Source organism: Chlamydotis macqueenii, chromosome 5, assembly GCF_036417535.1.
Source record: "Chlamydotis macqueenii isolate bChlMac1 chromosome 5, bChlMac1.mat, whole genome shotgun sequence".
NCBI lineage: Eukaryota > Metazoa > Chordata > Aves > Otidiformes > Otididae > Chlamydotis > Chlamydotis macqueenii.
The window spans coordinates 29,681,627-29,707,110 of record NC_141560.1 but is presented as its reverse complement, the minus strand read 5'-3'; the positions used below and the strand labels follow the sequence as shown (position 1 = coordinate 29,707,110).

The 25,484-nt window shown below is 40.2% G+C and overlaps 1 protein-coding gene across 4 annotated transcripts in view; it reads left to right on the top strand.

Annotated features, from left to right (window-relative positions):
* The first annotated feature begins 224 nt into the window (after positions 1 to 224).
* The window catches only part of NPAS3 (neuronal PAS domain protein 3), a 623,781-nt gene continuing 598,521 nt past the window's right edge, over positions 225 to 25,484 (top strand). For 2 of the 4 annotated variants that reach the window (XM_086749858.1, XM_086749857.1), the window contains exon 1: positions 225 to 526. In XM_086749858.1, the coding sequence (XP_086605984.1) occupies positions 369 to 526 (158 nt within the window). In that variant the 5' untranslated portion in view covers positions 225 to 368. Of the gene's footprint in view, positions 527 to 3,995; positions 4,431 to 25,484 lie in introns of those variants that run through there. The other 2 variants (XM_086749860.1, XM_086749859.1) reach the window with 1 other exon arrangement.

The window sequence follows — 25,484 nt, the reverse complement described above, 5'->3', positions numbered from 1 at the left end:
CAGTGGCATTAGCTATACCTTTTTTCCGCCCCCCCCCGTAGCTCTGCTCTCCCCCCCCCCCCCGCCCCCCCCCGCAAATCTTCACGCGTTTGCAATTCGGTAAAATCTCCCCCCACCCTCCCCCCTCCTTTTTACCCCAGCGCCCCCCCCCCCCCCCTTCCAAACTCCTCTCCATCTCAGCCCAGCAGCTCACATCAAAGCGCCCTTCCTCACTCGCTCCCAGTGGCCGCCGCTCACTAATGGGATTGCAGCGCGCCCGGCTCCGCTGCCGCTGCTGCCGCCGCCGGAGGGAGAGCCGCCCCCGCCGCCGCTGCTGCTGCTGCTGCTGCGCCCCTTCGCCCAGCCTCGCCGGGTGCTGAGCCGCGGGGATGATCAGGATCTTCCCGGATTTCAGCGTGCAGGTGACGGCGGCGGCGGCCGGCGGGGCGGCCGGGGGGGTGCCGGCAGCGCCGGGCATGGGGCGAGCCGGCGCCGCGGCCAACGGCAACCCGCAAAACGTCCAGGGCATCACCTCCTACCAGCAACGGTGAGCACCCCGTGGGAGAGGGCTGTGCGGCTCTTCCTCAGGCTCCCTCACTTGCTTTTTCTTTGTGCTTCTGTGTTTCTTTGTTTTCCCTTTTTTTTTTTTTTTTAACAATCTCTCCTTGCTATTTGTTGGGGGGAGCTTGGTTGGAGGGGAGGGTTTTTTCCTTTATTTTCTCTCTTTTCTTTCTTTCTTTCTTTTTTTTTAAAAACAGCATCTTTTAAAATGCACTGAGAAGTAAACACAATCTCCTAGTTTTGTCTTGGATGAGCTGGAAAGCAACAATGGAAAAAAAAAAAAAGAAAAAAAAAAAGTGAGACCCCGGCAGCTTAGCTTGGCTGCTGCAAAGTTTGGGATCCCGTCCGCTCATCCTTTCTAAAGAGGAATTTCTCAATGTCAATGCCTTGTGCAAATCCCAGTGTGTGGCAGCCAGGGGGATAATTGATCATGGTATGCTGATTGATAATTTGCTTTCAACCAAGAAAGAGAACAATTTTCACTTGGGGTTGCACACTTGCAATTCCACATTGTAGTTTAACAGCATTATCGTGTCACCTGTTACTACAGGGAAATACAGCACAAAACCCTAAGTATACTCAGCACTGTTATTTTTTAATCTTAAATGCATTCTAATGCAAATGCAGGAAATTCACAGAGAGCGCCTTTAGGAAGCAAAGCGTAGAAAGTTGGCAGTAAGTCATAAGGAAGTTTAAAGACCTTCCCCATTCCCTCTAACAATTCATCGATATGTGCTGATACTAACATGAAGCTTAATTAATTACCTGACATTTCTTTGTGTTTGTACGAGGCAAAACCTGAAGTTTGAATCTGTTAGTTTTCTCTATCATAAGCTTATAACCAAAGCTGAATCCAAAAAAAAAAAAAAAAAAGAAAAAAAAGAAAAAAAAAGTAGCTGACAACTGGTAAATGTAGGCTGAAATCAGAACAAAACACTTATATTTCTCTAAAAGCAATAAAAATGGCACTGTCCCAAGTATCTTGTTTTCCACTATTGCATGAAGATAAATACTGAGAAAAATGCAGTATAATCTCAAATATACAAACTAAATATCTCTATCATGTAAAAGAAAAAACAACCACAACATAGGAAGTTTCAGCATAATATTTCAAACTTAATTGGTTTAGGAGCCAGATTCAGATAATCGACCATTGCCTGTTTTGTTGTTCAGCAACTTTGAGTTGGTTCCTGTAGTTTTGGAAAACACATGAGGTATTTTCCATTTTATGCCCACGATAGAAAACGTTTGGCGGTAACTTTTGTAGGTTTTATTAAATGAACTACGACAAATAGGAAGCTGATGCTCCTGAAATAATCCCTGATGATGCCTAAGCACTCTCTTAGCTGAGAAACATTTGAAACTAAGCACGAGTCTTGTTTTCCTCAAGCAAACACACCGATCTTTCATATATATTTTTTAAAAAGCTTGAATGTGAGAGATATAAAGAATGGATTAAAGCTGATTTCTTTTCGTGGTTTCTGTATGATTTTTGTCCCTTATAAAATATTTAAATCACAATGGAAACTGACGGACACTTTAACGAGGAAGTACAGGCAGCAATCACAATAGTTTAGTCTGTGAAGTGGGGAAGTCAAGGGTCAGAAATGTCGGATTGGCTTTTAGACAAATGAAAGAGACCTCTGGAGACTTTAAGTTAAACAGAAATATATAGGCAAGGCGGCATGCGAATTTCTAGCACTTTGCGTTTAATAGTTTGATTATCTCGGTCTGTAATCAGGGAGAAGTTATAAAAGCAATACTTCTCTGACAAACAACTAACACCTCTAATCCAAATAGCGCTTAGCAGATATCCAGGTACCTTGGCTCACAGGAATGCAGAGCAGCCTGGATGTCTCGCACACTAACCTAACAAGGGGCAACAGTTTTGCACTTCTTCCAAATTTTGGCTATGTATTATCGAGGAAACAGCGTGCTTTACGCCGAACGATTTTTCTTCGTGCTTTCTGGAAACGCTTAAAATGCAGCGGACACTGGCACCTTCTCATGCTATTGCAAAAGCCGAGGTGACACCTGTTAACTTTATCCCTCCCCCCTCACCACCCCCCCCCCGCATTTTTGGAGGCGAGGAGACGGGTTTGCCAGCAGGGAACGGCATGTAACGCTTTCTAGGACCCCCTCTCTTCAGTTTCTCATCCCCATCCGCACCCCGGCAGCCCCCCGCCCAGACCCGGCTACGGCCGCCGCAGGGGCACGGGGTCCGGCGGCCGCCGTCCCGCCGGCGGCTGCGCACGTGCGCAAGGGCCGAGCGGAGGCCGCGCAGCGCAGCGCGGGACGGGCGCGCCTCCCCGGAGCTGCGCGGGCCGCTGCGTGCAAAGTTACGCCGGCCCGGTTGCCTACTGCGGAAGGGAAGAAACCCTCTGCCTCCCCCGCCCCGCAGCCAAACTTCTAGGTGCTTTGGTAACTTCTCCCCCGGCGGCTCACGTGTGCGCTCACCTCCCCCCACCCAAACTTTTGGAGTTGTCGGGGAAATGTTTCTTGTGAATAAACCTCACCCCCCCCGCCCCCCTCCACGGCTTTCGGCGCTTGCTCCTTTCCCCAAGGAAGCCCGCTGGCTTTTCCCTGGGAGCAGGATCCGGCCTGGGAAAGCTGTACTTCCGAGGCGGCAGCAGCGCGGCCCCAAAGTTACCTTGGAGATGGAAAGCTTGCAGCCAAGGAGCGGCTTCTCCTTTAAAAGCTCTCAGCGCTCGGGTTTCCCCGATGTCCTGAAAGGAGCAATTACGGTAGCGGTTTCTTTTTCCCGCTCCTTTATTTCATGATTAGTTTCATAATCTCCAATAAACCAGCGTGAAGTGCTACACTCTTTTCCCAACAAAGCAGGTCACCGCTCTCCCTTCACATTCCCAGCGTTACGCCCTTTACTCCGCCAGTAGCCAGCGCGTACCCGCAGGACATGCGCGCACACCCTCGGAGGGGGCCGGGGTGGAGGGGGGAGCGGGGGTCCTCAGGGCACCCCCGGGAACGGCCCCATGAGCCGCAGGGCGCCGGCGGACGCCTCGCTCTGCTCGTGCCCGTCCTCCGCCGTGGGAGCCCACGGGGGACAGGCCAGCTGCCCGCGGAGTTGCAGGGAGAGGGAGTCCCTGCCTCCCTCCCTCCCTCGGCCCCGCTTCCCTGCCGGAGCCCAGGCTCCCGGGGAGGAAAGTCTGCGAAACTGCAACTGAGTGGCGTTGTTGCGCCGGCAGCGGAGGCTGCTTCTGTCCCCTGCACGCAGAGCGGGAGCGGAGCCGGGGAACCAGCTGGAAAATGCCCAGAAATACTTTCACAGCGGTCAAGCCCGGAGATCCCTGACTCCCCTCCTTCCCTCCCCCGCCCCCGCCCCGCCGGCCCCAAGGCCTGGCACCCCGCGTAGCCCGGCCCGCGGGCGCGGGGGTGCGAGTGAGTGTGTGTGCGTGAGTGGTGTGTGCTTGTGTATGTGTGTGCGTGTGTGCCGCACCTGCCGGGCGATGCCAGCGGCCGGGCTGCCCGCCGGGGCTGCGGCGCGGCTCGCTCTCCCCGCCGCCGCCGCCGGCCGCCGCCGCCTGCGCTGGGCATGTCTCTGGGGCCGGCGGGGCCCCGGCTCCCTCTGCTCCTCGGCTTATGGACGGCGGCAGCGGCAGCAGCAGCAGCGCTAGGAAGCGAGCGAGCGAGCAACCTGCACCAGGACTGCGCGGAGGAGTGGGAGCCCGCGATGCTTTGGCCTCAGTACTTTTCCTTAGCCTGTCTGGCTAACCAGGGCCATTGCTGCCGCCGCTGCTGCTGCTAGACACACAACACACACCAACATCAGGAGGGGGAAAAGTAAGGGAGAGAGGAGGAAAAAAAAAAAAAAATCCCAGGAAGATGGCGCCCACCAAGCCAAGCTTTCAGCAGGATCCTTCCAGGCGAGAACGGTAACACTTTCTCTTTATTGAACCTGCAGCAGCAGCAGCCGCAGCAGCGCCGGGCCGTGCCGTGCCGCCGCCGCCGGGGGCCGGGGCTGGCTGCCATGCCGGGGTGGGGGGACCAGCCGCCGGCACCCGCTGCTCACATAGCCGGGCACCGGGAGTTCCTCCTAGTGCGTACCGCCAGCCGCACGCACACACACACACGCACACGCACACAGACACGCACACATAGGGCGAGCCGCGCAGCAGCAGCCCCGCTCCGCCAGCCGCACCGCCGCGGCTCGCTGGAGCCGGTGCCTGGCGGGGCGCGTTGGCGAGCGGGCGTCTGTGTGTGTGTGTGTGTGTGTGTGTGTGCGCGCGGAGGCGGAAGACCCCCCCCCCCCCAACCCGCACCCCCCACCCCGGGCGGACCCCGCCGCTCGGCGGCCCCGGGGGCGGCAGGGCGCCGCGCCAGGCCCGGCTGGCCGGGCGGAGGGGCCGGCCCCGCCGGTGCCGTTCAAGTGCGGCTAGGCCGGAGCAGGGGCGGGGGAGGGGGGCCGCGCCGCCAGCTGCGCCCGCGGGGCTGCCCGGCCCGGCCTGGCCCCCCCCAACCTACCCCCCCCGTGGCCGCCGCCGGGCGGGCTGCGGATGCCGGTGCCCCCCGGAATGGGCAGAGCGGAGCCGGTGCGCGGGCGGGTGGGGAGGCGGGGGCCGGAGGGATGGTGGTGGGGGGGGTGTCACCGCTACCCCTCAACCGTTTGCTTCCCTGCCCACCGGCTGGCCCATGTACTTTTGCTGGGGCAGAGCGCTCGCTATTAATCTGCTCTGCTGGTGACACGAATTGCCCGTAGCGGATTTGTTCGAGTAAAGTGAATCTTTCTAGAAGTGACTGGTAGGGAACAAGAGTACAAGTTCATGTGCTGTTACTTTGTGATTCTTACAAAAGTATTCAAAGCTCCATTGCTACGCTGCGATGAGCTGTGTGCCCAGAAGGAGAGCAGCCAGAGGGTTTGGGGTGGGTTCCCCCCCCCCCCCCCCTTCAGCTTTACAAGTGAACTTGAGGGTAAGGGGCGAGGAAGGTTCCTGGTTAGTTGTAAAAATGGAAATTAACATTTAGACAGCTTTTAAAAGTAGCTGGCTCATGTGTTACTCGGGTTTTATTTCACAGCACAAGTAAGTCTGAAAAATATTTAAACAGAAATAAAGTCTAGGGAATCAGGCTCATTTTAATCTTAATTTCAAACTTTGATTTTTTTAGTGTGATCAGCATTTCTAGCACAACTTCCAGAACCCACAGATTTTATCTAAATAGCTATGCCGTTTTTCCCAAGGAAGCAGACTGCCCGGTGTCAGAAAACCGTACATTTCGTATTCGCCACTGAAGTGTCAGCGCGGCTGTGTTGGATGCATTAGTATTAACTGTTGCGCTTTGACAAGGCTATATTGATATGTAGCAGAATTTGGAGATACGTGTAATGGGAAAACAGTGCATCCTCCGAAGTCAATGACAACTTACAGATTTTCATCTTCAACTATAAATATTTTTTTTTTAAATCTCCATTTCAGTGGCTGCAAAAGCATTTCTGCCGTGTTAGTGACACTTACAGCAGCAGGCTTTTCTCCTGCAGAGTTCTTTGTTGGAAAAACAATTTGTATCAATAAGTCCTATGCCTCCCCCCCCCCCCAATTCTGCTGTCTTCTTTCCGAGAACGGTACTATATTAGTGCTAAGTGTATTTGCCAGGATAGCTTCAGTAATCTCTCCAGCAGAAGCATATTTGTGTGCCATTTTGGGAATTTCTCTGAGATAGGAATCTTGAAGATAGAATTAATTTCTAGGGGAAACTTCATAGCCTGTGCATGAGTGCTTTCTTTATCACCTGTCTCCATTTGGCATTCGGAGAAGGTAAATCAAAGTGCGCGATTTGTTATTCTGCTCCACTTGAGAGCTGAACTAAATAACACTTGGCCTGAAATTCTGATTGAAGTTGTAGGAGGATATACTGTATTTAATTTAATGCCCTTTAATAGCATCTTCTTGTTCAGCTCTGATGCTGTCATTTTAAAGGTTGGATCGGAGTAGTTTTTCCCTGTAGGGAGTGGGAGGAGTAATCATTTCTGGGGAAAAAAAGTTGTCTAAATTCCTAGAACACTAATAGCCACAAACTTGGCCTAGTGTCCAAGCAGTTGTTTTTGCCCTTAGGGTTCACTTTGTTATCGCTCTTTACAAGGCTCTGAACGCTTCAGGTATAAATATTACATGTAGAAATTGATGACATTTTTTTTTTTCAGCAGAAATAACAGCAATCTGTTTGTTCTTTAAAAAAAAAAAAAGAGTTTTGGAGAAGATGGATCAATGCTTCAATAAACAGGCACTCCTGAACATTTTATGAAAAGTTATGTAACGTGCTCCTGAAGTCTTGCACGCAGCTGTTTGTTGAAGCTGTCTTTGTGCACATCCTTTCAGCTGAGCGCGCCAAGCTGTTTGAAATACAGGCGCCTATCAGTTACTTCAGGGGTTTTGGAGTCTCTTCTTAGTTACTACTTTGTAAACTAGTTCTCAAGATTAAGAATCCTGCAAGTGAACTTTGTGTACATTCTTTGTTTAGTCTCTGCTTCCATAATATTTAGGTAGATTGTGTTACATTTTTTTCAAGCAGGAGGTTAGTGATTACAAAACAAATGTAAAAAGTAGTGATCTCTGATGCAACCAAGCACTCAAATTGTTTTGAAACTTTTTTCACCTGTTTATTTTTTTAAAGAATGTTTGAAAAGTTACACAGTTACATTTGTTTGCTTTTCTTTTAAACTGTGTATTAGCAAATTTTATAGTTACAGTAGCAGTTTAGGGTTTTTCGATTGTGTGGATATATAACCAAGAAAATTAAATAGACAGAAGTGTTATGCCTGTGATATGCCAGCATTGATTTGTAAAGCACATCAAAATATCAGAGTGCTATTGGTTTAAAGTGAAAGAGAAAAACCCCTTTATTTTGGCATTTCTTTCTAGAGCATGAGCTTAAACATAGCAGTGATAAATGATGATATGCATTGTCTAACACTTGCTTTTATATAAATAGCTCCAGAAGATTGCTTAAATGATAATCGAAAATATGAAATAGGGTGGCCTTCATATCACAAGGCCAAGGGTCTACAAATGGAAAAACTGAAATAATGAAATATTTCCAAGGCAACAGACTGTCAACAAGAACAGTAATGCATGGGCATATCATAGAGCTACCAGAGAGGATATTAGATCTTATAGCTCTAGAGCCAGAAGTTATAATGACCTTTATTAAATAGAGCCCTCCCACATTACAACAATCTTTCTGATTTCTGATTTATGGATTAGCAGTCATACGACTTTTCATAATTTGAAACATTCTCCCACCATATTTGATTTGCTGCATTTTTCTCCACCAGAATCATACATTATTTAGAGCTTACATGAGAGTATTGATCAACAAAAGTTATATTACATATTTTCAGTAACTAATGGGATTCTGAATAACAAGGTTTTGTCTGCAGCACTGTTTCTACATTCTTTACAGCACAACTGTTTTTTTTTCTTACGAGTTATATCCAGTTAGCTTGCTTTGTACCAATTCAATGGCATTATCTTCTCACGCTATATTATAAATAATAAATTAATAAATAATTAGAGAATTTTGTTAACAGATTAATACAGCACAAAGAACCATAGTTATTTTTAAGAGAATATCAGGATATATTATCAACATCCATCTCTTTTTATTAGTGCCTGACTTGAATTTTGGAGTCTAATACATTGGCAGTTTCAAATCACATTTGTCTGAAACTTGTCACATAAGTTGCCAGCCCAGATAGGAGTTTTACTGGGAGGGTGAAGCAAAACAGTTGTTGAAAATTGACATTCTAGACATTAGTTTCGTCAGTGTCCTTCCTAAAAAGTACAATGTTTAAATAAATGTTTGTTTCATAAAATGATCTTTATTAACAATGATCTCCTTATTGGAAAATGTTTTCTAAGATAAGAATTTTGAATAACTGATACTGACCATGAAAACTAACTGTTACCATGTTACTAACATTTTGGGATTTATTCTGCTCCCACTGAGGTCAATAAGATGAGGCCAGTTTAGAAACGTTGCAGAATTTCAATTGCTATCAATTAAGTAATTGGTTTTTTAGAATTTGATGTTATGAGACCATTTCCCGAAATCTCATCTCATCTCATGTGAATAAACCTTACATTCAGTCAGTCCATCAGATTCATTTTATGGTATTGTCACTAGTAGCTCTTGCAGGTGGAAAAGCACCTCACGTGAGATGAGATTTTGGCATTAGTCACGTTGTTTCAAAATCAATCAAGTGAACTTGTTCTGCAGCATCTCAGCCTGGAAATTTGTTTTCATATTTTAAACGTAAGATATTTTTAAGGTACACAGCCAAGAATTAGCATTTTTACCCCAGCCATTTGTTTCTTTTGTTGGTTTGTTTGTTTGTTTATGCTTAATGTTTGGCCTTTGTTTTTTGTTTGTTTGTTTGTTTTTTTTTTTTTAAAGCTACCAAAAATTTATGGCCATGGGAGGAAATGTTTTGAAAATTAATTTCATAATAATTGCATTTTTTCAGAAGAGGAAACTTCTTTCTATGTAATATTTATAAGGCTACTGCATGTTATCTTTAACATACAAAGTCCCATTAGCGTGAATGAGGTGCGTGACTTTTTGTTTAATAGGACTTTGCATAATAAGGATAATTTGTAATAATATTGCATTTTGCTGCATGAGAAGATGTGCCATAGTAAGAATATAATGGTTGCTGCCATGTCTTCTATGACTAGAGCATTGTTCTGTGACTAGCTTGAGCAGTAGTTTTGCAATACACAAAGTCCTAGTCAAATGAATAGGACCGTTGTGCCATTGATTCGAACAGCAGTTTGAGTAGTAAAAATATTCGTTACTTTTGTATGCTATAGTAGCATATTACACACGACAAAGAAGGTGCGGTAAGGGTAGGATAGGATTTGTGTCTATAACTTGGCAGAACTGGACCCTCTCTTTGGGAGAATATTGAGTTCGAGTTGTACCTTAATCTTTAAAAAAGTCCCAAATAAAATTATGCATATAATTAAAGTATACTACAGAGAATCTCAAGCAAGGATAAAAGTATTTTTATCATGTAATTAAATAGATGTGAATTTGTTCTCGGTGAGATGGCAATGACAAACTTTAACATACTTAGTGGGAGGAGGACTGCACTTTGCATCTGTAAATTATTATAAAACGCAGAAGTCTGGAGATTCTCAAGTAAAAATGGAGCGGTCCTCAAGGAGATTCTGATCTCAGCCTGCTGCAGCTAGATACTGAGAGTTATGCCAGCCCTTACCCAGCACACTGCATGCAGGCAAGAGTCAGGCACATTGAAGAACAAGTGATACGTAAGCAAGAATTTGCAATGGATTACCGAAAGCAGAGTTCTGAAGATTTGTTACAGGCTATTTTCCCAGCCTTTCTTATATGTTGCATTTCGGACTTTGACTCTTCCGTCGTATCTTGTCATTTGTCTGTTCTAGGGAACTTCTCACTGATGTCATACAATGTCTGAAAAAGACTGTAATATTAATACTGAGTATTTCTGTAGATATGTTTCTTTATAGCTTAGTGTGCTTTGCAAGGTCTGTAAACACTGTTCTACACGTTTTACTGATGAGATAGTTATGCACAAAACATTTCTGAGAACTAGCAGAAGTGGCAGAAGATGTCAATGTTAGCACTAGGAATAAAATTCCAGCCCCGGTTTTGACTGTGTATTCAAAGGTTCTATTGCCTTCATTAGAGGGATTTACATTTCTTTTACAGGCAAAACCTCCGCTGAAATAAAGTGCTTTCAGAGAATGGCTTGATTGCAATTTAAAATTAGCTGTTAGCTTGATATATAATAGAAGTTCAATACTTATGTTAAATAATTTAAGTGGAAAAGTACTCTTCCATTACCTGCAGGCATGTTAGGTTTACGTATGTATATAGTGAACTTACGGGATATAGTCTGAATAATATGTATGTATGTAATCTACAGTTATGTCCCCAGGGCTTAGATTTTCTGAAGAGTCTATTGGATTTAGGCATCCAACACATACTGCATTTCCGTGAAATATGGGTACCTAAATCCTATAAGCCCCTTTTAAAATACTTGCCTGGGTATTTTGTCTCCAACAGGAATTTAGAACAGGCTTCATTACACATTACACTGTTTGAAACTGAATTTTAGTGAGTAATGCATTGTCTTTGAACAGTCATTTTGGATTAAATCCTAAAGGGTTACAGTTTTGCTCAAATTTAGGCACAGAACTGATACATTTATATTACAATGAGAGGGGATTTTTTTTCCTCTTGCTTATGTGTCATGTTTGAAAGTCATGTGGAAATTCACATTTACCATCAGTTTACTCACAGCCTAGGCTGATATGAGTTAGGTGGCTCAGAATGTCCTGCTAAAGCTGTAATTCATTTAGCAACAGTATAACAAATTTTAGAAGAATGCTTGTTAGAAAGCTGTTTTTTCTTATAGATGATGGGAGGCTGAATTTGTTACTTTGTGGGAAAAAAATGTAAGTGGGCAGTCTTCACAGGTCAAGGTTGAGGTCAACAGAAAGAAGTGAGGGACTGAATCTGTACAGTGCTGGCAGTGGGATTAAAAAAAGGAAAAAAAGTCTTTAAAAAGAGAATAGCTGCCAGTGGTACTTATCCTTCAGCCTTCACAGCTGCAAAAAAAGTAGCTGATTTTGTTTGTCTGACTATAGTTAGATGTAGGATTGGCATGTTTGCTTCACCTTTGCATAAATTACTAACAGTATGGACAGGAGGTTCTCAAAAAAACCTGCATTGTAGAAAAACAAACCTGTTTTCTCTTGGTAAGTAACAAATAGAGGATGAACATAAAAAGAGAAACAAATGCTTTGGGCTAATTTATTTATTCATTGTTTCTGAGTTGCTGTTCAGTTTTACCACAAAACTTGCATTTCTTCTGCAAAATCAAAAGTACAGTAATTTTTTTTTCAACGGCTGAATGAGCTAGGTAAATGATACTCAAGTAGTAGTGTTTGAAGGATCCGAGTAGTTTACTAAAGTATCTTAATTAATTGGATGTTCACTTTAATAGTGAGATTTCCTGTTGGTAGGCAGTGCTCTGTAACAAGAACATATATTTGATACGTAAATGATATATATGATTTCAGAAGGCCTATTGTTTTTCAAGATCTATTTTTACTAAAGGACTGTTTTGATTTAACAAACAGCAAGAAATAAATGGAGCTGACAGAAAATGCAGGCTTCAGATTAGAAGCATGATAGAAAAGATACAGCAGATTCTGGATCTCTCAAACATACATGCTGTTCCTTTTATCAGTCACTCTACTTGTGCTCAAATTTCGAAACTATGAGGTGCTGTCTTTCCTTTTATTCCTTTGTTAACTGGAAGAAAAAATGCTTCTCTACAGAACTGTGATTTGGAAACTGTTATTCCATGCTATTTGAGGGCAGGTTTTCAAATTTTGTTTTTGTATCACTTCTCAAGACCAGAATAGGAGACCGCAGGATGTAGCAAACGCTACAAATCCCCTCTTCTTTCCCACCAAAATATTTGACATACTGAATGGGCATCTTTAGAAACATCCAGTATTTAGATTCTGGATTTAGGAATCCTTTCGGAGCAATTTTTTTTTTTTGTTTGTTTCTTAAGGGTTTTGTGATACTACTGCAAAAAAGTATTTAAGTCCTATTCATGGCTAGTTCTTTTCTTGTGGCAATTATCATATATTACAATACTTGTTTAGTTCGAATAGGAATGAAACTCAAAATGATTACGGGAAAAAGTGTCTTTTGACTGCCACAGAACGGCAAAGTATTTCACCTGAGAAGTTAAATTAGAATTCTTCTATATTTATTCTGCTTGTTACTAATCGTGAGGAAAACTTTAAAAGGTTTTCCACTGACTTGTATACATGTGTACCGCAAAGTGTAGGCATATGTAGCATGTTAGATAGACACAGTATATGTATTTGCTTGAAAGGAAATAATGCTACTTGATTGTCTTCAGCAAGCTGTAAATGTCTTACTTTAGATAAAGTTAAATGTAAATACATGCATTGGAATGGCGATTTTTTTTTCCTCTAATGCTGTGAGGGAAAAGTAGGCTCATCCTTTTTTTTTTGCACATTTTTATTGTTCTGTGTAAATGTAATTTGTTAATCCTGTGAAATTTGTCATAGATAAATTTGCTGGGATTATCTTGTCACCACCGTATCTGCATTCTTCTGTTCATTGCTTATTCATAATTTAACAGTCTGGCAGTGAGCCTTTTTGGGATGCTCACAAAAGATATATGACCTCTACCAGCTGCTACTATAACCTGCAGAATGCACAGCAAGACATTAGAAACGTGAGGATTCCTCTACTGATTAAAGTGCTCTTCATTTAAACAGTCTGTTCATAAGAATCTCAGGAATCTTTGTGGATAGCAGTTTTGATTTTTCTTTTCTCACAAAATTAGTTCTAACATTTTTTTTTTTTTCCCCGAGTGGGAAAACTAACATTGAATCTTAAGATGGTGGTGCTTTGCTTTCAGATGGACTAATGGAAATTAAATCCCTCATTATATATGCATATGTATACATAAGTGTGCATGTGCATATACACGTTTGCATATATCTACCTATCTCTACCTATGCATGTATATATATAGCTATTTCCTGCAGTTTTATAGTGGGAGAAATTAGTGTCTGTGTGTGTTATTTTAAACTTAACTCTTCTATTCGGATATTTTTCAGCACATGTTACTATCCAGTACTAATATACAGAAGAGTTGTCTGATTTAACCCTGCTTTAGCCCCAGCGTCTTACAGATTGTATTGTGTAAATACTCGATATTATACAGTACATGAAAGACATTAAATAGAATGTTACTTGAAGTGTAACAACATTTTAGGTTTTCATTATTTTCCCGACTCAGTTTAGCATATAAATTTTTTCCCCTTTTTACTTTTTTTTCTTCTTATCTGCAGATCAGCTTGTGAGTAATGGCTAGTTTTTACCTCCCCATTGTGCTGGCACATGATTATAGTTCAAAATAATTCATTGCTAATCCATGCAGTATTGGTTCATCTCCATCACTCTGTTTTGTGATTAGAGCCTCAGGCCTGTAAGAACATCCTTCTGCACAGTTTTCTATCCTGGTTTTCTTTGACTGCAACCCATATTTTAAATAGTTCAGTCATTACTGTTCACCTACCAATCCTTTTGCATTTTTCAAAAATGTATAAATTACAAGAAATTAATATTTTGCTGGAGTTATTTTTCAAGGATTTATGAAAAATATTTGTTTTCCACTGCAGTAAGTCTCCAGCAATGGTGTATATAGGTCTTGGTTCATCTCAGCCGATAATGGAAATCTGACTTGAGTTTCTCATTTTTCCTTAGCAGCCTGAATTTCCTGTGTACTTATTTACATTAGGTGCCTCAAGAAGTCCAGGATCTTGAAAAGAAACACTGTGTCTTTTTGAAACAGACTATAGTAGAATAGTAATTACAGTCTTGTCATTTTTAACATAACATTTCAGACAGAGCGAGTTTAAAATAAAGCTGATGGAGGAACTTTTAAAATGGATAGGGCCTGATCCTGCTGTGATCACTCTGGTTGAAGTCCCTGTTTATTGGGTCAGATATGAACTGATGTGGCATTAAAGCTGGGCTTATATGATATAATGATATTGTGCCTTGATCAGATTTAAATTTAATATTTCCAGATTGTGAAGCAAATCTATCATTTTATTTCCCATCAAATAATGCTAGTTTTATGAGAAGGTCATCTAAAAGATTTTTCAAGACTTTGTTTCCGCATTGAGTAGTCCTGTGTTCCTTTTAATAATTACTTTCATCTCATTGTAGCCGTGTGTTTGAAAGTGTAGGTCAATAAGGATGATCGCATTCAGAATTTCATGATCTGTGTAGTGGAACAAATTGAAAGCAAAGCCTGTATCAATCACTGTGAAGGGAGGGTTAATTGTTACTGCTTCTCAAGCCTCTGGACAGATAAACCAGTAATGAAATACTTATTGCTCTGATATGTGAATGGTTAAGGACGAAACAATGGAAACAGAAGCAGTCTTCAAAGATAACAAAAAAAAAAGCAAAGAAAAAAGAATAATCTGGACTGAAGTAAGATACTGTATATGCTGTGTATTAACATTTTAAAAGTAATTTTTTTTTTTTTAAATATAATATAGCCTTCTGGTAATGATGCAAGACAGCAGAATGTATTAGGTTTCTAAAGTGAATATAAAATATTAACTTAAAAACTTTTATTATGCAAGCAATTTTAAATGATTTACATGAAGTCTGGACCTTAGGTAAAAGTAACATTTCTAGCATTAAGTGTTTTCTTTTCTTTTCTTTTCTTTTCTTTGTTTTTCATTTGTGGTACCGTTAAGTTTTTGTTTTTTTTTTTTTTTCTTTCTTCAAAAGCACAGCTGTATTTACTAAATCGAGTATGTTTTGTTTTCTTGTGAAGTTGTTTTAAAGCATTTTGTCTACAGCCAACCAGGACTCTAACGGAATGTTTAAGGATACAAGCAGCAAAATAAATATGAGTGAAAAAACAAATTATGATATTACAGTAAACATTTAACTATTTCTAGAATGTGAACTTAACATTTTAAACATCTGTTAGTTACTTATATGTTGAAATATATGCAAAAATATTTAGCCAAATTGAAGTCTTAGGCCCATGACAATCATCTCAACACAGTGGGTAGTTCTGAAAATTAATGAGAATGATAATACTGTAAAGACTGTTCCAGAGTTTGCCCAAATTCATTATCTAAGACTCTTGTTAAGAACATCTCAAAGAATTTTAACCAGGAAAATATATTAATGGTTCAAAAGCATTTTTCAAAACGGTGATTTATAAAAGTATAATGGAATTATATATGCAAGAGCTATAGTTAGAAACACAAATAACACAGGAGCAGCACATTATGAAGGAACATTTTTCAAGAGCTAGGATACTTGGCTTTGAATCTGTCCATAGGTGTCAAGCTTTCCGTATAGATTTATATTTTTGGATGGAGGAAATGAAAAAGTGAAGGCAACTTATAAAAAAATATATTTTTGACTCTTTGTTAGTTACTTAATGAGGCCTATAGCTGCTTAAAAGCTAAGTAAAGTAATTAATAATTTTACAACTAGTGTAAGCGTCTTTTAGACAATCAAAAAGCACTTTTAGGAAGAAGGGTGATGAGACACATCTTTAGATTTCTCTTCAGAATGTTAAGAATTTCCTGTTCCCTGTTTCCTGATGGGATTGACGCAGCTGTGTATCATATGGAATGAAAGAGGAACCGAGTGCCTGACTTTGTTTTATGCAAGTCCTTTATTTAAGAAAATGCATGTGATGATTTTGTCGTTTTTTTTTAAACAGATCACTGATATGAAGGCTATACACAAAATTATCCAAGTGGGAGCTAATTATAATTATCTATTTTCTAAGGGACAGAAAATTTTAATAACTGAAGTATATTAGTTAAGATTTTTTTCTTTCTTTCTTTCTTTCTTTTTCTGTGCAAGGAAAAAGAAAGCAGAATGCTTGGAAGATTACAATGTCATTTCCATTTGTATTTTCAGAAGTCATTGATATATAGAAGCGTATGTGAGTCTGTATATGTGCATGTGTAATCATTGGAAAACAAATCAGTTTATAGAGTTTCTTGCTCATTTTGGCTGTTATGCAATCTGTAGCTCATCTACAAAACAGTTTTCATGGGAGATGTGAATGCAAAATAGAGAGGAATGGGAGGATTCAGAACTTCTGCTCAGAAGGCTGTATAAGGCAAATTCCGTTTGCAAGCCCTGGGCATTGCGATCACATGAGTAAAGCAGCTTCTTAGCATCATACTATAGCCCTATGCTATGAAAGCAGAAGCAAACACAAATGCAGAGAGTGATGGGCAGTAGTACTAAGGCATGTTAAAAGGCAGAGCAGAGGCATATGCGACTAAGTGGGGTGATCCCGTGGGGTTGCTTTTGAGACTGTCTTTTCATGCAAGATATGGACTTCTATGTCTTTATGTGAATTGCACTTTAAATCTTAAGTTTTGATCCTCTCAACATGTCAATCAGCTGTGAAAACAGCTGACCATGTCCCTGTTCTTTTTGCCCTGCGACTTCTTGGCAAATGTCCTCTTTCTGCTGTCTTTGGATACTTTATCACTTCTTCAGTGCGTCCTGTGGAGGATCTTTCTCATTCACTATCCAGCTTTGTGTGGGAGTTCTGCAACGTGTTGTCTCTCAGCCGCCCCCTTGTTTTTCCTCATTCTGCTCTTCATCTTTGCATGATCTTATGTGGAAACACAATTCAAGTATCATTTCTTTGCAGATGATTCATAGGCTTACGGTATTTCTATCTCAATGAAAATGTAGTGTTGCTTCTCTGTCATCTCCTCCTTTATTGCCTAGCTTAGACTCCCTTAGTCAAAACAGTTCTACAGTTTTTTCCAAGCCCTCTATCTACTTTTCAGGGTAACATCACCATATTGCCTATTAGGGCAGGTCTGTAATTTGGCAGTCTAACTGATACAGACTTCTCCCTCATAGCTTAGGAATTAAAAAGGCAAGTAGAGTATTTGGTATTAGTAGGAAAGAAATAGAAAAACAAAAAGAAAACATGAACATTGATATAATTATGCCAGTCCATAAATCTACAGTGTGTGCAGCCTATGTGTTGTGTGTAGTTTTGTTATCATGATTTCAGGAAGATACTGTAGTTTGAGAGAAGGGGATGAAGGCTGATGAGATATTTGGAAGGAGTTTTGTGAGAGGAAAAGTTAAATATAAAATCCTTCATCTTGGAAAAGAGATGACTGAGAGGAATCAGCTATAACATCATGCAAGGCCTCAAGAAGGCAATCAGGGAACAATTATTCATTAACACTGATATGAGAGCAAGGAAACATCCTGTGTAGTTCTCAGGAAACAGTTTTAAAACATTTAAGAGAAGTTTTTATTGTTGTTATTTTGATGGCTTTTTTATGTACTCCCCCCCTTCCCCCTCAACATAACATGCAATTGAATAGCAGAATTCCTTGACAAAGGGTGGTTTAGAGGTCAGAATATGAACAGGTTCAAAAATGGATCAGTCATTACTCTAATGTCTCTGCAGCGCTATTAGATGTGATGGTGCAACTCAACTTCAGAATTTTTTTTACGCAGCTGACTGCTGGATGCTGACATAGGATATCATGGAAAGAAACACTCTGTGCTGTATTTTTTTATTGACCTATTATAACTGTTCTGTTTTGTTCTTAAGTTCTTTGGATTCAGACTACATCTACGTCTTGCAGGATTTTTCTCCCTAACATCCCTGCTGTATGTGTTTTCCTTCAGTAAAATGCTCATTCTCAGTATCATTGAGGATTTTTTTCTCCAGTCATACATGTCCAGAATCCTTTTACAGAGATCACTTTCAGAGTGACAGACTGTTACTCTGACCATGTCTTTTTATATCCTGACTGGCCTCCCTTTACTGGTGCATGAAAAGCTAGTAACTTGCCCTAAATTCAAAACTTCCTTCACCCATCTGTTTCTTACTGTTTCTCTTTGTCAAGGTTTTTCTTCAAGTTATAAGACCAGCCCTATTGCCCACTTACAATATTTGCAAACAGACATTCGTTTTTTACCTTATCCTCAGTCTAGTACTCCTTTGTAATCTCACCTTTTGAGTTCATCTCTCTTCCCAAGATGTTCCTTACCTGAAATGTCTACAAAAGCATGACACCATCAAGCTACTTCTAATAAGATATCACTTCTTGTGATGCTAGCTGCTGTTGCCTTATTGCTTCTAAATAGTTTCCTGTCTCTTATCTGATACTTGCACTGTAAGATTCTGGGGGCTAGGGACAGGATTTTTGTCCTTTGTCACTTGGATGTGTTAGTACTACAGTCGCTGCTGCTAATCTCAATATTTTTGTCAATAAACATATTTCATGTGTTACTAATCTTTACTTTTCCATGTGCTTGGTTGATCTGGGATACTGAGTGCCTGTAAGAGGAAGTTATGTCTTTTAAGTTGGCTGGGGTGTGAAAAGCTTTTATGAATTTCAGAGGAGATGGGACAAATTAATGTCTGAGAAATCCACTGAATATTACTAAACACATATTTATTGGAGGAAATGTCTGCATTGAAAATGATTGGAGACTGTGGGTGCGGATCATATATGCTGTCACTTTTTCTGTTGCTCCTTGCAACTGCTTTTGGGGATTGTTGGAGAGGGGATACAGGAATACTGGTCTCACCCAGTACGCCTGTTCTTACATTGTTGTGTAGGATCTTTCTGGAAGCTGTAGCAAGTCTCTTTGGTGATTCTCTCTCTTAGAAAACTGTTAGAGAAAATGGTCTCAGCTAAGTAGCTTTGGCTAGCATTATTTTCAGCACATTTCATGAATGGCTATGAGATGTGTCACAGCCTAATTGCACTGCTCCATAATGTATTTTCCTCTCATGTTGATATGACTAAGAAAGATCTTATTGGGACTGTATGGACAAAGCATCCTACCATATGATGCCTTGAAAAAAAAAAAAAGTTCTTGCTTTGAAGAGTTTTTAATTTTAATTGCTGTTTATTTTTCATTTGTTGGAAAGGATTTTCTGTAACATACTAGTTAATTTTATATTTGAAGTTTGATTTTTTTTTTACCATCAAGCGAAGTGCATATTAAACAGGCTGAATTAAGTAAAATTAAATGCTCACATATTATTTTGCTTGGTGAAACTCCAATGGCATAAAATTAATTGTCATGATGACTTGACATTGCAATGATCACATGTGAACGTCAGTGTGTATTATACCTTTAAAGTAGGTTGCAATCTATTTGGTACATGCTAACAGTAAACAAAACCAACTACTAATGATAGGGACATTAGTTTAAAGGGCATGTAGTTGAAGTATATATTGATAACTTTTGCCAAAGCTTTGTAATATTAGTCCCCATATAATTCCTGTATTTATGTAATTTTTGGAGAAAGACCTGATTTGTGATAACTGTTTTCATCAATATGTAAGTTTGCATACTGGCACAGATAGGTTATCATGTGTGTAAATTTAATTACATACACGAGTATTTGAAGTCATATTTTGCCCTTATATCAGTGTAGGCTTGGCACTATTAGAAAGCCTTCAGATTTATTGAGGTAGCAGCAGATACACAGTTTGCACTTCGTAAGTTCCTCTAGCTTGAAATAATTCCTCTCATGTTGATTTGTTTAAGGAAGGGGAGGGGAAAAGTAAATTGATTGTGGAATGCTGTTCATCAGAAGGTTGATATCCATACCTGATTGTATAGTGAAGATCTGATAAGCAGATCTCAAATTAGGAGAAGAGATTTTGAGAGTTCCAGGAGGGGAAATTGAAACTTGGAATGGCCACATTTCCTAGGTCCTTGAGAGGGAAAATGGTACTGATGTTCTGGAAAAACATTGTGCTAATATCACTGTGCAGACTTCTGAATGAGCTAAATACAAGTCAGAAGCGTAAAGGAATGTTTTGGAAGGAGAGAGAAAGGAAGCTTGATTTGTTCCACAGCATATTTGGAAGAGGAGGAAACAGCCTGATCTATTTTCAGGTGTAAATGTGTATCACAGTCTTGAACAAGGCCTGGGGTTTACCATATGATGTCATGAGAGGCTTAGACTATGACTTGCTTTGCGTCACAGAATAGCTGAGGTTGGCAAGGACCTCTGGAGAACATCTAGTCCAACCTCCCCTCCTGAAGCAGGGTCAGCTAGAACAGGTTGTCCAGGACTGTGTCCAGTTAGGTTTTTAATATCTCCACGGATGGAGGTTCCCCAATGGCCCTGATCAGCTTGTAGAGTTTGACCACCTTAGGAAAAAAGCTTTTTCTAATATTTAATTGGAGTTTCCTCTGTTACAGCTTGTGTCTTTGCCTCTTGTCCTACAACTCTGCAATGGGTCTGACTCCATCTTCTTTGTAATGTTGCACTAGATAGTTGTAGACAAAAATGAAAGCTCTCTTTCACCTGCTGTTCTTATGGCTGAACAAGCCGAGTTCTCTCAGCCTCTGCTGGTGCATTATGTAGTCCAGTCCTCTGTGTATCTTGGTGTCTTTCTGTAGTGGCTTGCTCCAGTATGTCCCTGTATTCCTTTTACTGGACAGCCCCAGTCTGGACTCGGTAGTCCTGATGCCATCTCACAAGTGTTGGAAAGAGAGGGGCACATGCTGCGTACAGTCTAATTAATATAGCTCAGTATGCAGTTGGCCGCCTTTGCTGCAAGGCTGCACACTGATATGGTCCACCACAGTCCTGAGATCTGAGGTTTCTTGTTGAGTACCCCAACTCTAAAATTGTAGAGCCTTCCAGTAGGAAACACTGATTTTATGGTTGTTAGTGGAATATAGTCAATGGGAAAGTGAACTTTGCGACAGAAATGTTAAGGGCAGGTCAGCAAGAGAAGTGATTTTGGATGGCTGAACAAACCTTTATTAAAGAATACACCACAGCAGATGGTCAGTCTTCAGCTGTGATCAAGTTTGTTGTATGTGGTACTGAATATTGTGATTCAGGAATTGTATATTGAGTTTAAGGGATAGAAATGCACCTGCAATGAAACAGTGGGAGTCAACATCTAGGACAGAAAGATTGAATCAGATTATTTTAAAATGTTAGAGATCATAATAAATACTAAGATTACAGCTGTATCACAGTCGATAGGTAATGAGCATGAGTTATTTTCTAGAGGGAAAAATCCCAGGAAATTACTAATCAGGAGCCTTGTTTTATATCCAAACTGATGCAAAACTGTTCTGGGAACTGTGGAATTCTGTTTGTTCCTCTTTTACTTAACATTGTGGACAGGATTAATCAGAAACGGAACCATGCTACAAACGTTCATTAGCATCAGTGGTTCAGGCTGAAATAATGTGCTGTCTGCACATTTTTTTTTTTTAATTGCTCATAAGCTGTGCCTTGAGCATCAATAGGTTTCCTGCCGCTTGAGATTTTTTTATAGTTGCTACATGAATATCCCCAGGTATTCTGGAAGTAACCAAGGAAGTGAGCTCTATATTGAGGCAGGTAGTCTGACATAAGTCAGAATTTCTCAGAGGTCCAGTGACACTGGATCTTGATAAAGGAGATGCTGGAAATGGACAGTTAACAGTAGGAAGAAAAGTTTTACTTCCATTAGAAATAGATACCTGAGAGAAGTACAAAGAACTTTTAAAAACTCATGAAAGTTGCAGCTAGTGACATTTGGGTTAGCTGTGTCTGATACATCTCTTAAGAGATATGCGATGCTTCAAAAATGGAAAAAATAGGATTAAATATTAAAATTTCCCTTCATGGTGCAGGACTGTTTTACATCACATTGGCAGTATAGAAATGCACAAAATAAAGTGGAGTAGATGAATAATTTTTAACAACTGCTTCCGGACATTAAAAAAGAGCTCCTGTGAACGTTCAGCACTTCAAAGCCTGATTTTTCAACCAGTGTTGCAGCTCATGTTGCTGTCTATTATTGACCTGGAAACAGTATTATGAGAGAAAAAGAAATCCTTGTTCCGTGGGAGCACCAAGCTACTGAAGAAATGCTTACTGCTCAAATGGGCAGCACAGAATCTCAAACATTATTTATAAGGGGAGCATTTTGTTCTCGAAGTGGATCATAAGGATTACACTGGCTGCAGAGCACAAAAGACCACTACTCATATAATTAGGTGATGTTTTACTCTGCAATCATATGATTTGACTTTTCAGCATAAAACATGATACGTTGCTTGCATGTTTGGTGCTTGTTTCTGTCCCTGCAGTTGAACCACTGTGCTTGTGTGTGGGAGTGCAGAGGGATGAAAAGAAAGAAATTCTCAGGGCAAGCTGACCTTGGTGAATAAGGAAATATTTTCATGGGAGAGACAATGTTTAGTGAGGGACTGAACGACTTCTTCTGTGGAGCAGAGGATCCCCAATGGAATCTCTGAGGTGAAGAGCTACCTTATTCTAAGTAAAAGTATTACGGAGTATTACAGAGTTTTCCAGAACTGCAGAGATTTTTCTAAAAGGAGCAGATCAGAGGTACTGAAAATTTATTCCTGTAACCTGATGGCTGGACTGAGGGTAGAAAGGGAAAGTCTTTTGATCTGCAGAAGGGAAGAAAGGAATGTTAATCAATGGGGGTAGCATTTTGTCTGGAAAGCCTTTTAGCCTCTCAGTGGAATTATTCAGGGCTGTATATATGGTGTGGACACCTCCTCTCTTCTCTTCTTGATCCCATGAGCAAAATATATCCAGTGTATCATGACAAAGGCGTATCTAGATGGCCATGCAGTAACAGTGCACATGCGCTTTAGGTCAAAGTTCCGAGGCTGCATGCCTCTCTCTTTCTTTGCCAAGTGACTAGCATGGGAGTCTACTTATTGTTCTCCTTGTTCTTAAGGAACCTCAGGCATGGACAAGAACAAGGTTGTAGGTCAGTTGAATGATTTGTTGAACTTGACTGCTGTCCAAATATTGGATACTCTAAGCTCTTAGTAATGAAGGTGAAGGCAGGAGGCAAGATTGGACTTAGTATGTTTTATTACAAAAGTATTAATTTGTAAAAAACATGGAAACCAGTATTAGTAAGTACTGCTTGTTTCTCCATCAAAGCAGTTGGATAGAAGAAGGTGGGGGTGGCTGACCAGGAGTTACACGAGGAAGCAGAAGCAGGACAGAGTGCAAACAGGAGAGCAGGCCTTGAACACTCTGTCCTGTCCAGCACTCGGTGGTTTCTAGATGATATTTTTCACTTTGGAAGGTGAAATATACTATAATCAAAAGCTATAATAAGCACCTTTAAAAATAAGAGAAAAACTGGTTTCATGCTTTTTATGAGTTCATGCTTTTCATGACTTTTAAATTGGAGGGAGAAATGTGAACACTCTTACAGGTGGACATTACAGGCCCAGCTTCCTGTTTGTAAATAGATGTCTATCCTGCAGGGCAGCACACAATGTAGTACCAATTTTATTTCATTTGTGAAATTATTTCACAACTGAGTGAACTAAAACGATAATGCAGTTTCACCTATGTAGATCCCTCGTCTGAACAGATATTTTAAATTTATTTCCTTAGTCAAATACTAGTGATGGTGAAGTCAATGCCAATATTCCTGTTGACCTCAATAGGATCAGATTTTATCCTTCTTTCACTAATAAGCTTGGAAACATTGGACAGAGAAGGTAGGCTTAATTTAATAATAGTAATAGTAATAGTAATAATAATAATAATAATGATAATATCATCATAATTGGACATGCTGGGAGTTGTTGATCTTTGAACTTCCTATTGGAAACTATGGGATGGTAGCTGCAGGCAGTGCCACAGAGCTTGTTAAACTGAGGCCTTCTTTAACAAAAGATTAGGTGTTTTAAAAACTCTTGCTATGGATTTAGAGAACACTGAAACCAATTTCTACTATTCAAAATATGTGGAAGCTATGAAGCTGCTGGAAGCTTTCTGCAAGAAACAATAGATTCATCATTAAAATGGCACTGCACAAACCACTTAATGAAGTGCTAATAAGATATTTAAAAATGTGCCTTGTAATAATACCTGAGATACACCTTTCTTAATGAGATTGTTTTAAGATCAAATATTGACAGAAAAGTTTTTAACAGTATTTGAAATTATGTCAAATTTGAAAATTATTGCCCCTGGAGAGCTCTTAAAAACTTTTTTTTTTTTCTAGAAAACTCTTTGTTAGTATAAAGTAATGGATTCCGAAAGATGAAATTTGAATATTTTATCAAATGAAAATCTCATTTTTGCACAGGGCCAGCAGCTTTAAAACCACAGAATTTTGAATGCTTAGAACTCAGTTTTTACCTTTGTGGTGTGATTCAGTAGAAAGAGTAATTGCCACTGTACATTTCACCACATCAGATTTTTTAAGACTGTCATTAGCTGCTTTGCTGATACATGTAAGGTGTTAATTGATTTTATTTATTTGAGTTCTTATTGAACTGTGGATCATTATTTGTCCATAGAGATACCAAAACAATTAATCAAGAAAATGTAATGCTGAAATAACACAGAGTTAACTTTTGGTAAAGTAATACCACTTGTGTAGAACTGAGCTAGAAAAGTAATGATAAAAAGATAAAATTATCACTCTTGATCTATAAAAAAAAAAGTTCACTGACTGCCTCTTTACAAAGTAAAGATGATGAAATTTATGAAGCAGACCGAAGTTCTACATTTAGGAAAACATGACTATAAGATATGTAAACAAATCCTGTCAATTATTTTGTGTTTAGTGCGGAATTTTTCATTTCTCAGAAAACTTGCAACTCAGATACGTGTTTTCACATATTCAGGTTTTCTGGTTGAGACTAAATAACTTAAAATGGAGAAATAAATACATATACATACTAAATACATAAATAAAGGCAGTACTTGCGGAAGAGATCCAGCTAACAATGGCAAAGAAAAGCAGTACTAAGTCAATCACAGATAATTCCCTTCCCAGGAAGCACAAACCTTCTCTTAGAGGGTGTGACTCCATGAGTGGGAAGAGGTGTGTCACAGAATATACTGTAATGGAGTGGTCAGGATGTACACTGATTTTTCTTGCCAGGCGGGTGTTCATTACTGCTATGATGAATTTACTACCATACAATGTAAAATAATTTGGCAGATGTGTTTTATATAGGTAAATTAATATAAGTAAGACCTAAATGGTTTTTGAGAACTTGGTTGTGCAGCAAAAACAGGCTAAAACTTTTTAAACCTTTCAGTGGAAAATACTAGTTTAAAGATTAGAAGAAGAAACTTCAGGATGTCTGTTGATGGGCAGCATTTTGCTTGTGCAGAAATAAATAGATTGCTGCAGTTAAGTCAGTTAATTTATCTGAACTGATTAAAAGGGTGGAAATAATTAAATAGATTAAACAAAAAGAAGAAGGTTAATATTACAACAATTATCCTGGAAATTGAAATTAAGTCCTGGAATATTTACAATTCTTATCTGTAATAGTAAAAAAAAAAAAATCTAATG